At 33.2% G+C, this 17,249-nt stretch overlaps 2 protein-coding genes across 2 annotated transcripts; one reads left to right on the top strand and one right to left on the bottom strand.

Annotated features, from left to right (window-relative positions):
- Positions 1 to 6: 6 nt before the first annotated feature.
- Positions 7 to 5,769, top strand: LOC111393669 (arogenate dehydratase/prephenate dehydratase 2, chloroplastic-like). Its single transcript, XM_023019323.1, has 8 exons — positions 7 to 107; positions 435 to 530; positions 653 to 730; positions 853 to 942; positions 1,036 to 1,103; positions 1,289 to 1,370; positions 4,961 to 5,036; positions 5,374 to 5,769. Exons 1-7 carry the CDS (start codon positions 18 to 20, stop codon positions 5,018 to 5,020), a joined length of 564 nt encoding a protein of 187 aa, XP_022875091.1. The 5' UTR covers positions 7 to 17; the 3' UTR covers positions 5,021 to 5,036; positions 5,374 to 5,769.
- An 8,931-nt stretch (positions 5,770 to 14,700) lies between these two features.
- LOC111393670 (protein NRT1/ PTR FAMILY 2.6-like) lies at positions 14,701 to 17,218 on the bottom strand. The gene is made up of 2 exons (XM_023019325.1): positions 16,678 to 17,218; positions 14,701 to 15,695 (listed from the first exon to the last, which is right to left on the bottom strand). The coding sequence occupies exons 1-2, from the start codon at positions 17,193 to 17,195 to the stop codon at positions 14,840 to 14,842; spliced, it is 1,374 nt and encodes a 457-aa protein (XP_022875093.1). The 5' UTR covers positions 17,196 to 17,218; the 3' UTR covers positions 14,701 to 14,839.
- Between the last annotated feature and the right edge of the window lie 31 nt (positions 17,219 to 17,249).

The raw sequence follows: 17,249 nt of genomic DNA on the forward strand, positions 1-17,249 counted from the left end.
CTTATCTGTATACTTTGATGCTCCAGGCTCTTTCACAGTGTGAGTCCACGTTAACTGGGTTGGGACTGGTCAGAGAAGCTGTGGACGATACTGCTGGTGCAGCCAAGGTGAGTAATTGATAGCTAATAACAATTGTCCGGAGCAAATGATATATCATAATAAGCTCTCATCTTCTATCATATGTGATCAAATTCTTTCTTGTAGCAAGTGTTGCGTGGGCTAATAATACCTGCAAAGGAATTTGAAACCAACATTTTCAGTCTTGCCTAGATTTTCGGGCCATTTTCTTGTCTGATTAACTTTAGAAAAAAAACATGACTGATTTCTCTTGCATGCTTTGAATAGTTTGATTAGCTTTATGCTTGTGCTGAGAAAACTAATTGAGTCCAGTTCATATTTTTAACCTTTCATGCTTTTGCATTTTAAATCTGTAGCATGTTGCTTTCCATAAACTCAAGGATGCTGGAGCAGTTGCCAGCAAGATTGCTGCAAGCATTTATGGTTTGAACATACTTGCTGAAGACATACAGGTAGGCTTGCGGAGTTTGTTGACTTCTAAGTTGAGTTATTGATTTTCATAGTATGTGGAATTCACATATAAATACACACAAACATGTGCATTTTCTCATTTGTCTTCCTTGTTCCTTTCCAGGATGATTCTGATAATGTCACCCGCTTTCTTATGCTGGCTAGGGAACCTATTATACCGGGAATTGATAAACCTTTCAAGGTTAGCTACCGCAGATAACAGCTGTAGGAACCTCAAAAGAAATGCATATCTCGACTTTATTTTCTACTCTTTTTGCAGTGAATATGCACCTATTTATTTATTTATCTGTTATCATTTACCAGACAAGTATAGTCTTCTCACTTGAGGAAGGTCCAGGGATGCTTTTCAAAGCACTTGCTGTTTTCGCCATGAGGAATGTTAACCTTACAAAGGTGAGTTTTTCTTTCCTTTGATCCTGTAAGTGTCGTCTCTGCTCAGTTATTGTCAATGGCTCAAATCCATTGTTCAAATTTCTGCTTATGTAGATTGAAAGCCGTCCATTGCAGAAGCAGACTTTGCCAACACTTGATGACGGTACCAATGGATTTCCCAAGTACATGCAGCAAACTGTTAATCTTTTATAATGAATGTTGTAGATGAAGTCACATAAACATGTCTGTCATAGTAGACCCACAGTTGGTTCAAATAGAAGCTTGATTACCAGTCACATCTCTAGATATCTGGCTATTTTATTACTTTGGAAGCATTTATATCTAATCAGACATCAAATTCTGGCAGATATTTCCCGTATCTTTTCTATGTTGATTTTGAAGCATCCATGGCTGACCAAAGAGCCCAAAATGCTCTTGGTCATCTGAAGGTACGGTTATGCCATCCTAAAATCCTATCTGAAGTAACTATGTATTGAATGAAGTGATATATGAAGGCTTTCTTCCCTAATCCTTCTTGGATTAGAATTATTAAATTAAGTTTTTTAGATTCTTTTCTTTTAGGTTGTGACTAATTTTAATTTCTAACTCATCAAAGCTTTCCTAATTATAGTAGGTTTTAGAATTTTCTCACTGGTTATGCTTTTCGAGTTACATTTGGTTCTGGACTTTTTTATTGATTTATGTTTGCTAGTCAGAATTGGTTTTGAAGTCTTGAGGTTTGTAGAGCCTAGGAATAGGCCTAATTCCAACTAAAACATTGATTGAAGAACTTTATTCTGTCCGGAATTCTGGTTTGTTGATATTTATGTCTAAATCACTGAATCTTTAGTATTTACTTCGATTTCCATATTGTCCTCTATTTCTTTAATATCTCTTATCATTGTTGGTTTAAGCTTGTTCTCTCAATGGTATGGAAGCGTTATGAAATTCTTGTAATAAGAATGATGTAATAAATAAAAATGATATTTGAACAATCATGTCACGTATATATTGAATAATAATTGATTATTGTTGAAAAGTGTACAATGCCTTTGTATATATGGGCAAAATTATTCCCTACTATTACTAGGAAACTAATATAAGGTAATTAAAATAAATCCCAATCCAAAAGAAACTAGAAATCCTATTCTAATCAATAAAGAAAAGAAATCATATTCTAAACATAATATTAGAATAAAAAGATAAAACCTATTACAACTAAGCATCTTATTATAATTATAATTATCTAACTTTTATCCTAACTACAGTAGGATTGTTCTACATCATTCTCTCCCACCTGAAAAAACACGTCCTTGAGTTTTGTTGAAGAAAAGCAATTTTGATAACTTGTGTGCTTAGGTAACTAAAATAAATCCCAATCCAAAAGAAATTAGAAATCCTATTCTAATCAATAAAGAAAAGAAATCCTATTCTAAACAAAATATCAGAATAATAAGATAAAACCTATTACAAGTAAACATCTTATTATAATTAACTAACTTTTATCCTAAATACAGTAGGATTGATCTACATCACTCAACTTTGGTATTAGGGGAGACGCTGATTTTAATTTATCATGGTTATGCAGCAATCAAGAATTCCTAGGTTGACACAAGTCAATAGATGGAAGAGAGATAGAGGAGGATAGAGCAACTTGATACGAAAAAATTACGTACAGATCACATGGAATCCCAAATGGAGGTACCACTTTGGACCTATTGGAAGGAGGCCTGGAGGATGAAATGGACATTTTGGTCAGGAATATTAACCCTTTCCATAAACACGTAGTTCATGCCAATCTGAGTGCAATAGGTTAGAAGAGTGGTTAACGATACCTCTTAATCTCAATTTAGGAGTTCAAATTTATGTTTCTGGTTTCCAATGAAGAATGGGCACATAACTAGGAAGCTAGCTTGATGAATTTGTTTCTTAGGAAGTTGATGTAGGAAGAGCACATGCTACTCTTTGCTAAACTTAAACTGAAGAGAGTTCCTCTTCCATGATGAACATGGTTGGAAGAGTGGTGAACTATGCAAGGAAAACTGAAGATTCTTACGTTGTAAATTTTTTAAAGTAATTTATGCTTGCTGCTCATATGATGGCTTCGTTAAAACAATTCCACTATTTGTGTCAACAGAAGCTAAGTACACCCATGAATTCTATAACATATACACTTCGAGTCATCCTCCTTGAGATTGATGAGCAACTCACAGCTTGTTTCTTGGGATTGGGAATTGTGTATTTTCTATAACCTTGAGGGGTAATTCAGTGGTCAGTTCTTGGATTTGTTTTCCAATAATCACCAGTTCGAGCCCCTTCAGGGTCACTGAGGTGAGTATCGGAATGTAAATTTCAGGGTCTCATGGGATTAGTCGAGATGCGCGTAAGCTAACCGAAAGACCCATGGTCATAAAGAAATTAAAAATTAAAAAAAATGCAAATTTTCCATATCAGATGAAATGAGTATTACTCTTGTTTCCAACTTAGAAAATGTATATCAATATGGTCTAAAAGCACTGGAAAAAAGTGGGTCAATATGGAGCTTTGCGTCCTATGAAGACATATGAGATGAGCTGTTTGAATGGTAGAGATTTAGCTGCTGTTTTATGCATAAGTTATACCCAGATGGCGTCTAAAAGAGACCACGCAAACATAAAAATTGGGCGTACACCAAAGAAAGTTGCTGAAGGGTCCTATGTAGGTGAAAGAGAAACGGAATCAATTAGTTTATTGAGCTGAAGAGCCAATGACAAAAAATCGTACAAATCTACCATTCGATGTATATAGGTCAAGCCTATGCATTTCCTCATCAAGTTAATAAAATAGTGTTTGAATTGATGATTTTTTGTCAATTTAGTTGTTAGTTATTACAAATTTGCTACTGAGAACGAAGAGAAAATATATGTACTTCCCATTGAAGGCAAGACTTTCCTATTGGAAGGGTGATGAAATTGATTTGTTGCCTATACAAGGAGAAAGTCAGGTTGTTTCGTGAGTTTCTCTGTAGCTGGGAGAAGGGAGGATTGAAGATGACGAAGTATTTTTTATTCCCAGGTCATCTGTAAAGGAAAGGGGTGTGATGAGATAATTTACAATGACAATTCTGAAAATATGACATCTATAGTAGTAGTCAAGCCACTGAAAATTTCTGTTGCTCGGAGGTGTTTTTGATGAGTACACTTGGCAAGATGAAGTTCGTTGTGATGTCCTAATGATTGGATGCTAGATTGGCTTGTTGGATGAATTACATTTTCTGAGCAGGCTTAAAAGGTGGTTATAAGTTATAATCAAATTTGGATTAGGGGTGAAGATGAATGGAAAGCAAAATTTTCAACTTGATATGGACAGTTCGAATGTCTTCGATGCCTTTTGGTCTTAGTAATGCACCCGACACTTTCATGTGAGCGATGACAGAGGAATTATGACAATATAGTAGAGTTTAGTAGCCGTTTGTCTTGATGCCATAGTAATTCACATTATGACAAGGATGAGCACATGATGTAGAATTTTATGTCTTAGTTTGAGCTCTTCACAATTGGCAACATTATTTTTTACATCAGCTTTTTGTTTATCACTATCATGCTGTACCTCGGTATTGAGTTCACAAAACAAACTCAATTTAAAGAATACTGAATAGAGTTCTTTTGTTGAACAATTTCCACTGAAGCATAACGTTATAATAGGTTTTTGAGTTGTCCTAGTGCTTCAAACTTTCCTATTTACATTAGGTAGTGGCGTTCTTTTTTCTCTTCTTTTTTTTTCTATTTTTTTTTCACACATTTCCGTAGCTAGTAGGATTCTAATTCCTTAGGTTTATGGAGCCTATAAATAGACCACATTGTTCCAACAAAAAAAATTCAATTGAATAAGTTTATTTCAGTCCAGAAGATTCTGATTAGCTGAGATTAAGTCTAAACACTATATCTTTAGCATCTGCTTAGTACTTTGAGCTCCATTGTTATCTTTTTGCTCTTTCAAGCTTTTGTTATTATTTGTTTGTTTATTCTTGACTCTTAACACAGTGTATGGTTTTTGGCAGGAGTTTGCCACATTCTTGAGGGTACTAGGGAGTTACCCTGCGGACACTGGCCTGCCATGAGTGACCTCAAGTCCTGGTAAGATTTTGATATGTGAACTTGTTTAAAGTAGGCCAAAATCTCGATAGGTTATCCTTCAAAATTTTGATAGGGTGCTAGGGAGTTATTGCCATGAGTTACCCTTCAAGTTCTAAATTTGATAGGTTATCTAAAATTTTGCTTCATCTCCTTACGAAATTAAAGCAGAAGTAAGACCAGAAAACCTTTGACCATGCCGTTTACATTTTTCTTGACATGTTTGGACCTTTGTACATGTCGTATTTTGTTATTCTTTCACATGATATCGTTCTTCCTACCAGGTCTAATTTCTTAGTCTACATAGCTTCTAACTTTTGATTTTCCTTTTCTTCTCAAGAATACTGGTCAGGGACTTCCATTTAGAGAGTACAATTTCGGAAGAAAGTCATCAAAGAATTCGTTACAGTCTAAGATATGCGTACAGAGACCTGAGATAGGTTCTACACGACGAGCCAATGCAAAAAGATATTCTATTCTTTCCATGTAATTACTCGATTTTGTTTCAATTTTTTCATTCCCTAGTCTTTGTTTGTTGAATTTTTGGGAAATCTTGAGTCTGCTCCAGTCATTTACTTAGTGAATTGATGCTCAGTGATAACTGCCTGTCCCCTCTCAAGTGGTCATTTTCTTTGTTGGATATATTTGATACGTTGGATTTGACATGGAGAAGTGATAAATTTTATCACATCCATGCGTATCTCTTTATTCTATCAAACATGGATTGAATGTTTGATTGTCTGGGTAAAATAAATTAATTTTGCTATTTAATGAACTAAATGTTTAATTAGCTCATATATTTAAACAAATACCTTTGTCATAATTATTTAAGTCATTTTTTTACATTTTCAACCTTTATAAATTAAAAAATGATGTTTGGGAATAATGAATAAATGAATAGTAATTGTGGGGTTCTCAAAATATGTAGATAAAAAGAGTTTTTTTTGGTATTTATAAACAATTTAGAAAGTAGTTTCATAACTTGACACAAATTGTGCTTCTACTTTCTAGAAGTATGTCTAAAATAAGGATGGAGATGCCTTAGCATATATTCTTCAAAGATCTCGTCTTCTAGAAAGTGAACCGTGTCTCGCTCTCTTCTGTAATTTGCACCATTTACTCAATTCTTTTTTTCAAGATAGTAAAAATCGCCGAGTAAAAATTAAAATCTTTGGTCAATTAGAGCATGGAAGTCACGCTTGAGGATTGGCCAATCTTTTTATGAGAATTTTGAAGGATCAATAAGAGCATGGAATACCAATATCATACAATTGGCACAAAAAATTTGACTTCGGTAAGGTATATATCCTGAGGCTTGGGTATCAAAGGTATTTCGCCAAATTCAAAAAAAATAAAAATAAATAAATAAATGCAAATTTTATATTTACAAACATTTCTCTCAACCATACTAATTATAACACGAGAGAATGTTCTATCACTTTGGCATGGGTCGTATTAATTTTGCATTGTGATTAGCAAATGAGCGAAACACAAACAACATTTGGAAAAGCAAGATGTCTCAAAGAAATGTTAATGAAGGTATTATGAGGAGAGAAAACAGTATAAAACTTTGAAAGAACAGGAGGATTTGTAAAGTAGTGAGGAATAGATAAGGATTTATAAGGGGGTAACAAATAATATCTTAAAGAAAAGTATGAATTTTTTATTTTTTTTATTTTTAAAGAGAAAAGGAATACAATAAAAGATATAGACGACTTGTCAACACATTATTGAATCGATCTAGGTCGAGTTTTTAATGTGTGAACTTTTGCGGGTCTAGGTGTCTTGACTAGTTTTGACACCAAAAGTTTGAGATTATGAAAAATTAGAGTGTGCCACGAGTTTTGGTGCATGGGTGGTCGAGGACTATTAAGGACAAAAACCTTGAGGGAGGATCGAGATTAAATTTATTTGCAGCAATTGTACTTTGACTCAATTTTCAATTGGGTCGTTATATTTTTAATTGTCTCAATTTAGATACTTCGTTTAATTCCATCACATCATTCAACGCCAGAAATTTCACGTGGTTGCTACATTCTAACAACCCATCCTATGTGGTCATAAAAAAATGTAATGTGGATGAAATTGTGTACGAGAATAAATGCAAGAATCACAAAATCATTACTCGTGCACGATAAGCGATTTGGTTTCCATCATTCTCCTAGGCGATCGTAGAAAAATGACATGAAAGAAGTGATTTCTCCATCTTTTTCCATCATTCAATTTATATGTTAGACTTGTGGATAGAGAATAGCTCAAGTTGTAGATTTCTTAATATCACTCATATATATATATATAACAATCACGCTAGGGTCTAACGTTAGACAATATGTGCATTTGAATGGACAGACCTAAATAGAGAAGAGTAGTTAAAGTATATTGAAACAACTGGCACAAATTTTAAAGTATGGTGACCCAATTAAATTTTTGGTTAAAGCTGAGTGACCGCAAATTATAATTAACCCCGTGAGGACAATTTGCTCTTAAAAAAGGAAAAATGAAAAAGGGCAGTTATCCAATTGAGGAGATATCTCACTTTATTTAGTGTCCATTTATATATTTGGTAAACTGAGCTCTTCATGTTTATCCTTGCATGTTTGATCCATTTTCACATTTTGGAGGTCTCAACTGAATACTGATGTCAACACTGGAAGCAGTTTAACCTGCAAGAAAAAAAAAATCCGTTTATTAATGCGGTGTTCTAATCAATAAAGGTTATGCTGATTTAGCTGCCAAGAAAAGCTTAATTTCCTTTCTGCAGTAAGGTGTGCTTGATGGAGTGAAAAATTCAGCGTGCACCAACATGATGTATATCTCCTTGGATTTGTGCAGCCACACAGACAAGATTCCTATGCACCCTATAATGTATGAAAATCCGTTTTATCGGAGAATAATGTTATTTGTACGTCATGTTTTACAGATTCACTGTCAGAATGATGATGTAGATTATATTAATTGACTTCGACTCTTTCTTTTTTCTCTTTCTTTCCCTTTCGTGTCATCGTTCTGTATATAAATCTATAAACCGTGATGTACAAATAGCCATGGGCGGACCCAAAGGGGTCACTTGACCCCCGAACTTTTGAGATTTTCGTTTTTTTTTTAAATAAAGTCATGTTTGGTATCGATTGAAATTAAATTTTAATCTAAATCAAAGTTAATAATTAATTTTAATAACATATTTCCTGGATTCCTGAACTTCTACAATTTTATCAAAATTTACTAAAAATCGGACTTTAATCCCCACCAAATAGAGACAAAATCACAATAAATTTGATTTTTGGGTCTTTTTTATTGCTCTATCATATTCTCTCTTTCAAGCCTTTTACCAAAATCTTATCTCTTCTAATTTTTAAAAATCGTCTATAATTTCTCTACAATTATCACATCTACTACAAATTTTCACTTTTCAATCAATTTTTCAACTAATTAGAACCTAAATTTGCATTTTCTCCTATCATATTTATGTATATAGCACGTGTCTAAATTGATTATATAAAATTTAACTTATATATAATGAATTGTGTTTATTTGACTGATTATTAGTATTGAATATTAGTTATTTGTTTTTTCTTTCGATTACTTGAATTGATTGTTTGTATCAAATGCACAATTTTTTAAAACATAAATATGCATTTTCTTATGATGAGCAAAATATTAAAAAAACTATTGTTCAAAATCAAATAGATGAAAATGATTAGTAAAATATTAATGAAGAAATATTTTTGAAATGTAAATCTACATTTTTTCGGGTCAAATATGAATCATTCAAAAATAAAAATAAAAAATAAATTATTCGATTTGTACAATGTTTGATTGTGCTTCCTAACTCAATTTCTCTGTGTCCACCCCTGCAACTAACATTACTTTTTATTAAAATCCATTCTATATAATGTATGAAAATAAATATGGTTTGATAAAAAGTTGAAATGTTATATAAATATGAGTAAATACAAATTTGTTTTTGATCGAATTAGGAGAATTTGTCGTGCAAAATAAATTTCATAATTTTTATGAGAGACTAAAAAGTGTCTCTTTAATAGTAAAATAGTTTGCCTGGCATCTCTAATTTTTACTCATTCTCCTTTGCATTTCTCAATATGTAATTACTCTAAAGTTATTTGACTATTGACCTAATATAATATTAGGTCGATTTTAATAAAAATATCATATATATGTACTTGTCATTATCATTGTATAGTGCCACACACTACAAGTCCTTTACTAAAAGCTGCATGGCTATATTGGGAAGTCTGTTGGCGACAGCTACAGTGGTTGGCACTTTAATCTTTGGCCACAGTGCAGCCATTGAACCACCACGATTCGATCATGCTCAAATTTTACACATGGTGCTTTTTCATTTGCTCTTGGTGCGTTATACTTTTGGGTTACGTAATTACGTTATATTTTCCTGTTTGATGCAAACGATATGCTATGAAATTAAGTCGAAGCTTCTAATGCATTACCAAATTGACTTTTCATTCCAACCATTAAATTTAAATGCTAAACAGCTCAAATCTTGAAAAAAGTAAGCTAATTTTTCCTCGCACCACTTCGGATTTATCTTTCTAGGGATTTTAACTAATTTATAAGAATTTTACTTGATAATTGAAAAGCTAGTCAAGATGAAATAATTAAAATGATAATAACATGTCTTTTCATTGGTATTATCATATTTTAATACATATTAAATGTGCTTGGAATTTGATGGCATCTGTTGACAAATTGGTAGCAAATGTAAACGAAAAGTGTTGACGAATGTCCAATTAAGACAAATTATTGTTGTGTCGTATGAAATATTAATTTCCACCAATTATAACCCGTATTTTACAAATGTACCAGGTAAAAATATTGCTGGTCATTTAACTTGTACAAAAATTATGCCATGTTTTTGCAAAACTTGATTTTTCCCTAAAATCTATATCAATATCAACTGGTTCATATTTGGTTTAGATAAATATTAGATTTTTAGTAGATTTTAATTAAAAAAATGATGAAATGTGTGGTTGAAAAGTTGATAAAAGTTGATGATTTATGAAATGTGTGATTGAAATGAATTTTAAAAAAAAATAAAAAAATAGAAGAGGAGTTCTGAAAAATGCGAACCAATCAAATATTTAATTTTAACCATACATATATGAGATCAACTTCTTTTCAACCTTACATTCCATCAATTTTGATCAAAATTTACTTAAATTCTGATAAATAAAATAGGGGCTATAATTGGATCACTCAATTTTAAGTTTGTTTCAATCAAGGCACCAACTCTCTACTTATATTCACATTTGAACGCTTTATGGGTTAATGGCTCCATCAAACCTTCCGTTAATTTTGGGGAAAATTGCAGCTGAGGTATCAAACCTTTCGTTTATTAGTAGACTTTGTCCAAATCTTTAGATTGTGCCACCGGAGGTACCAAACCTTCAAAAAATTCGTACCCGGAGTCCAAATTGATAGAAACCGTTAGTTTGACCATCAAAACCGTTAGCTGACCCCAAAATTGACATTGACCAAAATTTTGACTGATTTTTAAAGGTTAAAATTGTAACTTTACATTTTTTAAACAAAAAAGACAATTATAATATATATTAATAATTAAATTAAAAAAACAAAAATCAAAATAATAAAACCACCCACCACCCTTCCCTTCTTCCCCAATTCCAGAGCCTCAAAAACCACCACCGCCACAGCCAGCACCATCGTCTCAACGTCCAGTCATTACAAAAATTTGCGCCACCCTTCCCTTCTTCTCCCAGAGCCAAATCCAATTTTATGAATTTGGAATTTTCATTTTTATGAATTTTAGATCTGATTTTTTTCCTTTATTTTTGGTTGAAATTTGTATTTCAGATGGTTGAAGATTCGATTGTGACGCCAAAGGAGAAAACTAGATTTAGTTAGTATGCAGTTACAACCATTGAGGAGAAGCTTCCAGTCTCCAAGCCGAAAGGTGCTTCTTTGAAAACCACCAAGGAGGAGAAGACATTATATAAAGAAAACCTAATATGATGTGTGATGCCGTGATGGGTTCTCTTCTCTTAGATTTCTGAAATTGTTTCTGCTATTCAACGGTATTCGCTTTCCCTTTCATTGGAGGCTGTGAAAAAAAGCACTTATTCCAAGATTTTCTTTTTCCGGTGAGAAAGCTGAAATCCCCTGCGTTTAAAGAGGAAATAAGACTGTGTATATAGATACAGATAAGACTGTTTATTTGGAGAATTTGAAGGCAGTGAAAGGGTGGCGTTGGGCGATCGACTGGCGTTGAAGGGGTAGCGTTGGGCGGTCGGCTGGCAAGTAGGGAAGTGAGTGGTTCCTGATTTTTGGTTTTTGGGTGGATGTTTGTAGGGTGAAGTGGAGAAGATGAAGTATATTTCTTTTATTTTTAATTTTTTATATGAAAAATATAAAGTTACATATTCAACCCTTTAAAAATCGGTCAAATTTTGGTCAATGTCAATTTTGGGGTCAACTAACGGTTTCTGTCAGTTTGGACTCCGGGTGCGAATTTTTTGGAAATTTGGTACCTCCGGTGGCACAAACTAAAGGTTTGGGCAAAGTCTGCTAATAAACGAAAGATTTGGTACCTCAGCTGCAATTTTCCCTTAATTTTGCTATCAAAGAACACCGATAGTTCAATGTTGAAATGAATTATAAGTAAGATGATCAGTTTGATATAAAATAAAAAAATAAAGGAAGAAGAAGCAGCTTTTATTCCACTTATAATTACTTATAATTTCACTTTAAGCTTATAATTATAAGTAAAACTTATCAATATCTGCCTTGATTCTTTTAGCTTTATTATCTTTACTGTTCAATTATAATTCTTTATTTTTTTTTTTGTAGTTATTCAAAAATTAGTGATAATAGATTAGAGTATCTTTAAGAAACTTTTTATTTTAAAAAAACATTCTCAGCTTCAATAGATTGCATATTTAGGCTCCGTTTGGAGTGATTTTTCACCTCAAAAAATTGATTTTTTAATCGTTATTTTACCACTCTAATAGTAATTTTTGACTTTTTCTCTCACAAATGGCTCCCACTTTTCTTCTAACGGTCAAAAAATCAATTCTCAAAATCACTATCGAACCCTTAAATTTAAAGAGTAAAACTTTGTATACACTCCAACAAACTCTTTACTGTTGCAATTTAATACTAGTTAGTGAATAATCATTGTATCCATGCAGTCCAGCCTTAATTATCATAAAATTGTTCCTCTCCAACCCTAATTCTTACCTATAATTATAGGGTATCTTTTAACACCATTTTATCATTTTCATGTACTTTAGCATTTAACAACTAAAATATTTAACGTATTTAACTTTTAGAATTTAGAGAGTCAATCTGACTATTTAAAATAGAAAATTTATTTGAACCCCATTTTTGGAAAAAAAAAAAGTATTTTCAAACAGTGTTTTGACATCATTTCAACCACACATTTTTCAATAAAATAATATTAGACGCAAATATAAAACTTTTCTTTTTAGCACTTAACAACTAAAATATTTAATGTATTTAACTTTTAGAATTTAGAGAGTCAATCTGACTATTTAAAATAGAAAATTTATTTGAACCCCATTTTTGGAAAAAAAAAAAAAGTATTTTCAAACAGTGTTTTGACATCATTTCAGTCACACATTTTTCAATAAAATAATATTAGACGCAAATATAAAACTTTTCTTTATTTTTTAACAACACATTTTCTATTAATACACTATTCAAAAATATATTTTTTTCACCGGAATGGGTTGGGGCCCAAACAAGGACTGAAGTTTAAGTTCAAGGTTGACTCTTAAATATTAGAAGTGGGATTAAACTGTTAGGGCTGTACAATGTCATAGCCTCTTCACATGACGGCTCATGTGAGGGGGCTGTGTGTCAAGAGTGTACAGTAAGCACAACCCTTAAAATTTGTTGTTGAAATGATTGGTACATATATTACTTTGTCAATCGACTTTGTGCATATAGCATAATTTTTGTTTAAATGTATCAAAATTTATGTATATGAGCATTTTCAATGCATATAATGAATTGCAGTTTAATGTAGATAAATAGAAAGATTTATAGTTCACGTGACATTAATATTTGATAAATAGACTATAATATTTAAATTTCATCCGTGAAATATTTTATACGATACAAGAAAAATGAGAGAGAGTTTAATTTGTTGACTCACTTTGTTTGACCAAAGCTTCTACATATAGACGAACATCTTTACATTGTTTATTTTTTCTTACCACGTCAATTAGGCAGAGTCCCACTTAATTTACTTTGAAGAGATATTTTTGCAAACATTTTTGCTTACATGAATACAAATCACATTAAAATTAGATATGTACGGAGCGAGTAAAGCGGGTTGGATAGCCCGGTTTAACCTATTGTCAAGTCAGACTTCGATCTTACCTTCGATCTTACCATGGGCAGGTTATAGAAAATTAGAAGAGCTTATCAAATTGATCATATTAGACCATTGTCCTCTGTTGGCAGTTTGCTAAACGATGGCCATAAGTTGTGTGTCAAGAGTGTACAACAAGCACAACCCTTAAAAGTGCGTCTCACTTATAAAGAATCCATTGGGGTTTAATTAATTCTACATGTAATAATTTTACACAAGGTGATTTTTCATTTGCTCTTGGTGCGTTATACTTTTGGGTTACGTAATTACGTTATATTTTCCTGTTTGATACAAATAATATGCTATGAAATTAAGTCGAAGCTTCTAATGCATTACCAAATTGACTTTCTATACCAACCATTAAATTTAAATGTTAACAGCTCAAATCTTGAAAAAAGTTTGCTAATTTCTCCTCGCACCACTTCGGATTTATCTTTCTAGGGATTTTAACTAATTTATAAGAATTTTACTTGATAATTAAAAAACTAGTCAAGATGAAATAATTAAAATGATAATAACATGTCTTTTCATTGGTATTATCATATTTTAATACATATTAAATGTGCTTGGAATTTGATGGCATTGTTGACAAATTGGTAGCAAATCAAATGTAAACGAAAAGTGCTCACGAATGTCCAATTAAGACAAATTATTGTTGGGTCGTATGCAATATTAATTTCCACCAATTATAATCCGTATTTTACAAATGCACCGGGTAAAAATATTGATGGTCATTTACAGCCTATTTAGAAGTGATTTTTCAGACAAAAAAATTAATTTTTTAACAGTTATTTCATTATTTCAGCCATCATATTTGACTTTTTCTCTCACAAGTGGATCCCACTTTTCTCCTAACGGTCAAAAAATTAATTTTCAAAATCACTCTCAAACAGGCTCTTAACTTGTACAAAAATTATGCCATGTTTGGTACAGTTACAAAACTTGATTAAAATCTATATCAATATCAACTAGTTCATATTTGGTTTAGATGAATATTAGATTTTTAGTATATTCTAATAAAAATTGATGAAATGTGTGGTTGAAAAGTTGATAAAGTTGAGGTTTTATGAAATGTGTGGTTGAAATGAATTTGGAAAAAAAAAAAACGAGTTCTAAAAAATGGGAACTAAACGAGTACTTAATTTATGGGATCAACTTCTTTTCAACCTTACATTCCATCAGTTTTGATCAAAATTTACTAAAATTCTGATAAATCAAATAAGGGCTATAATTGGATCACTCAATTTAAATTTGTNCACTAAGAGGAACCATTCAGAAGTTCACTAGCACAAAGCGTGCAGCCAGTCCCATAATTACTTGTACACGACAAAACTTCATTTACACGACTGAAGGATTTTATTCATCATTGCTCCCAAACATTCTATCAACTGTCAAAGGTTCAACTGAATCGATCTCAGTTTTTTACTGTCAAAGTTTCGGTGCAATCATTCATCTCATCTGTCTCTGCCTTGTCGATATTTTTATATTCGTACAAGCATGCGCATGCGAGATAGTATCCAAAGTTGATAACCCCGAGCACTGCTACGACCCAATACAGGTAGTCCAAATTGCCATTGTTTATGTCGTCGGGCAACCATGTCGTTACTCTTCGAAATAAATCGACCACCGCGGTGCTCAAATAATAGGCAATTCCAATTACCAGTGCAATCATTGCAGTAGCCAAGCTCTTGAGTGAAGAGGGAAATTCTTGATAGTACAAAGCAACTTGTCCTGGAAAGTGGAATGCTTCCCCAATGCCCACAATAACCAGTTGAGGGACCAGCCACAAGACCGATAAGGCTACCATGTCTGAACCTTGAATGTGGTGGGAATGGGCGGTGGCACGCCTTTTCGTCTCAACCAAGGCTGAAACTACCATGCTGGCCATGTTAAACACGTGGCCAATGCCAACTCGTTGAAGTGGGGTTGAATTTCGCCCGAAGATTTTCTTCCATGTTGGCCATAGGAAACGATCAAAGAGACTAAGGCATATTGCAGTGGTTACTAGTGTGAAGACTAGAAGGGAACCTGCTGGGAACTTGAAGTGCGGTCCCAATTGACGATCCATGGCTAGAGCTTGGAGAACCGATAAGCTTCCCTGAATTCCAATCGGGGTCGATAAAAGTATACTGCTGGACCATAGCGGCAGGATTCGGAATAGAGTTTTGAGGTCTTCAACTTGCTGCACAGTGCAAATATTCCATGGCTTTGCAATTGAGCCATTTGGTAGAATGTCTCCTTCAATTTTGACTGCTGCTTTGTTCAGTAACCTATGTAACAATATATCAACAAACACGTATTATTTTTCATTTATTGCCAATGACATTAATAGACTAGAAGTCAGTGTCAACAATCTGTATCCCTTTTGTCCTATGACAATTTTTAATTCATAGGATAATGGTGCAAGATCAGCAGAAAGAAAAGTTGCTGAACTTATTATTTGTCTCATTACCTAATTTCAAAATAATCTCTCGTTGAAATGACTAAGAGTAGTCAAACTGGTTGTTGGGGAAAAAAATAAGATTTGTGAACCGAGCTCCTCTGTAAAAAAGAGTGACAGAGGCTTTGATCGACCCTCACGTTAGGGGGTGGGGCCACCTTTTCCTCCCAATTTTTTAATCATGGGACCCGACGTTGTAACTTGTGAGAGGAGGTCAAAGCCTCTGTCACCTATTTTTTTGACAAAGAGACTTTTTCCTTTGTTCATAGAAGTGAGCTACCACAAATTACACCGCCTCACAGTAGGGGGGCGTGCGCTAATAAAAAAAAATGCACCGGCCTCCCTTGTTGTGAGGGAGCTGTCAGCCTCCATGTAAAGGAGGTTGTATCTCTAGCATGACTCTTACAACAATGAGCAGGAAATATCATATCCCAACATGGCACTAATTTTTATTTCCCTACTTGCAGTAAAAGTTAAGAAATAGTATATGAATATCCAAGAGGGAACAAATGTATATAGGCTAGATTCACAAATGACCTCACATCGGATGCATTCAACTTTCATAGACAGGTGGCATCGAGATTTAAATTCAAGGCATCTACGTCCATAGTTCAACTACATCCTATAAAAATTATTAATCTCAATAATTGAGATACGCTCAAAAATTATTCAACTTACGCATTAAAAAATGCTGCAATGTGATATAAAAGAGAGATGGATTTTGACTACCAACAGGCATGGTCCCAAAGATTTGGCAACTTTTTTCTGATTAACAGTTCTGAATAATTGAAGAAATTGAAATTATACATTACCTGAAGCTGTTTGTAGGTAGTTCATCAATCTTTTTTTGCAGATCATCTCCGTAATAATAGTCAGGGCTTTGGGAAGACAAAGCCATCTTCTTTTTCCTAAAACTTGCAACAATTACCTGAGCCAAGCTTGTGAATGGGCTCCCTTGTGGCGTATCATAATAATAATACTTTTTTCCCAACAAGAAAATGATTGATCCCAATACATTTGCCATTATGCATATACCAAATCCCCATGCCCAACTCACATTATCTTCAACATAAACAATTGCTGTGCTGGCGATAACAGTAGCAAAATACAATGTAAAAAAATACCAATTAAAATGAGTTTCTTGATGTTTAGCCTTTGTAAATTGGTTAGCTCCCATTGTAGCCAAAGTGAAGCGGCTACCGCCTAACCCGATGCATACCAGTGTCAATGTTAAATATAACATTGCATATTGTGTTTTAGATGGGGTGGTTGCACATAAACTGGAATCATTTTGACAGTTTTGAGGCCTCATGCCATCCACTGTTGCCATAAGAAGAAAAAGAAGTAGACCCTGCAGGAGGTTTAAAAGGAAAATATCAGAAAA

This window comes from Olea europaea, chromosome 4 (assembly GCF_002742605.1).
Source record: "Olea europaea var. sylvestris chromosome 4, O_europaea_v1, whole genome shotgun sequence".
In the NCBI taxonomy this organism is placed as follows: Eukaryota; Viridiplantae; Streptophyta; class Magnoliopsida; order Lamiales; family Oleaceae; genus Olea; species Olea europaea.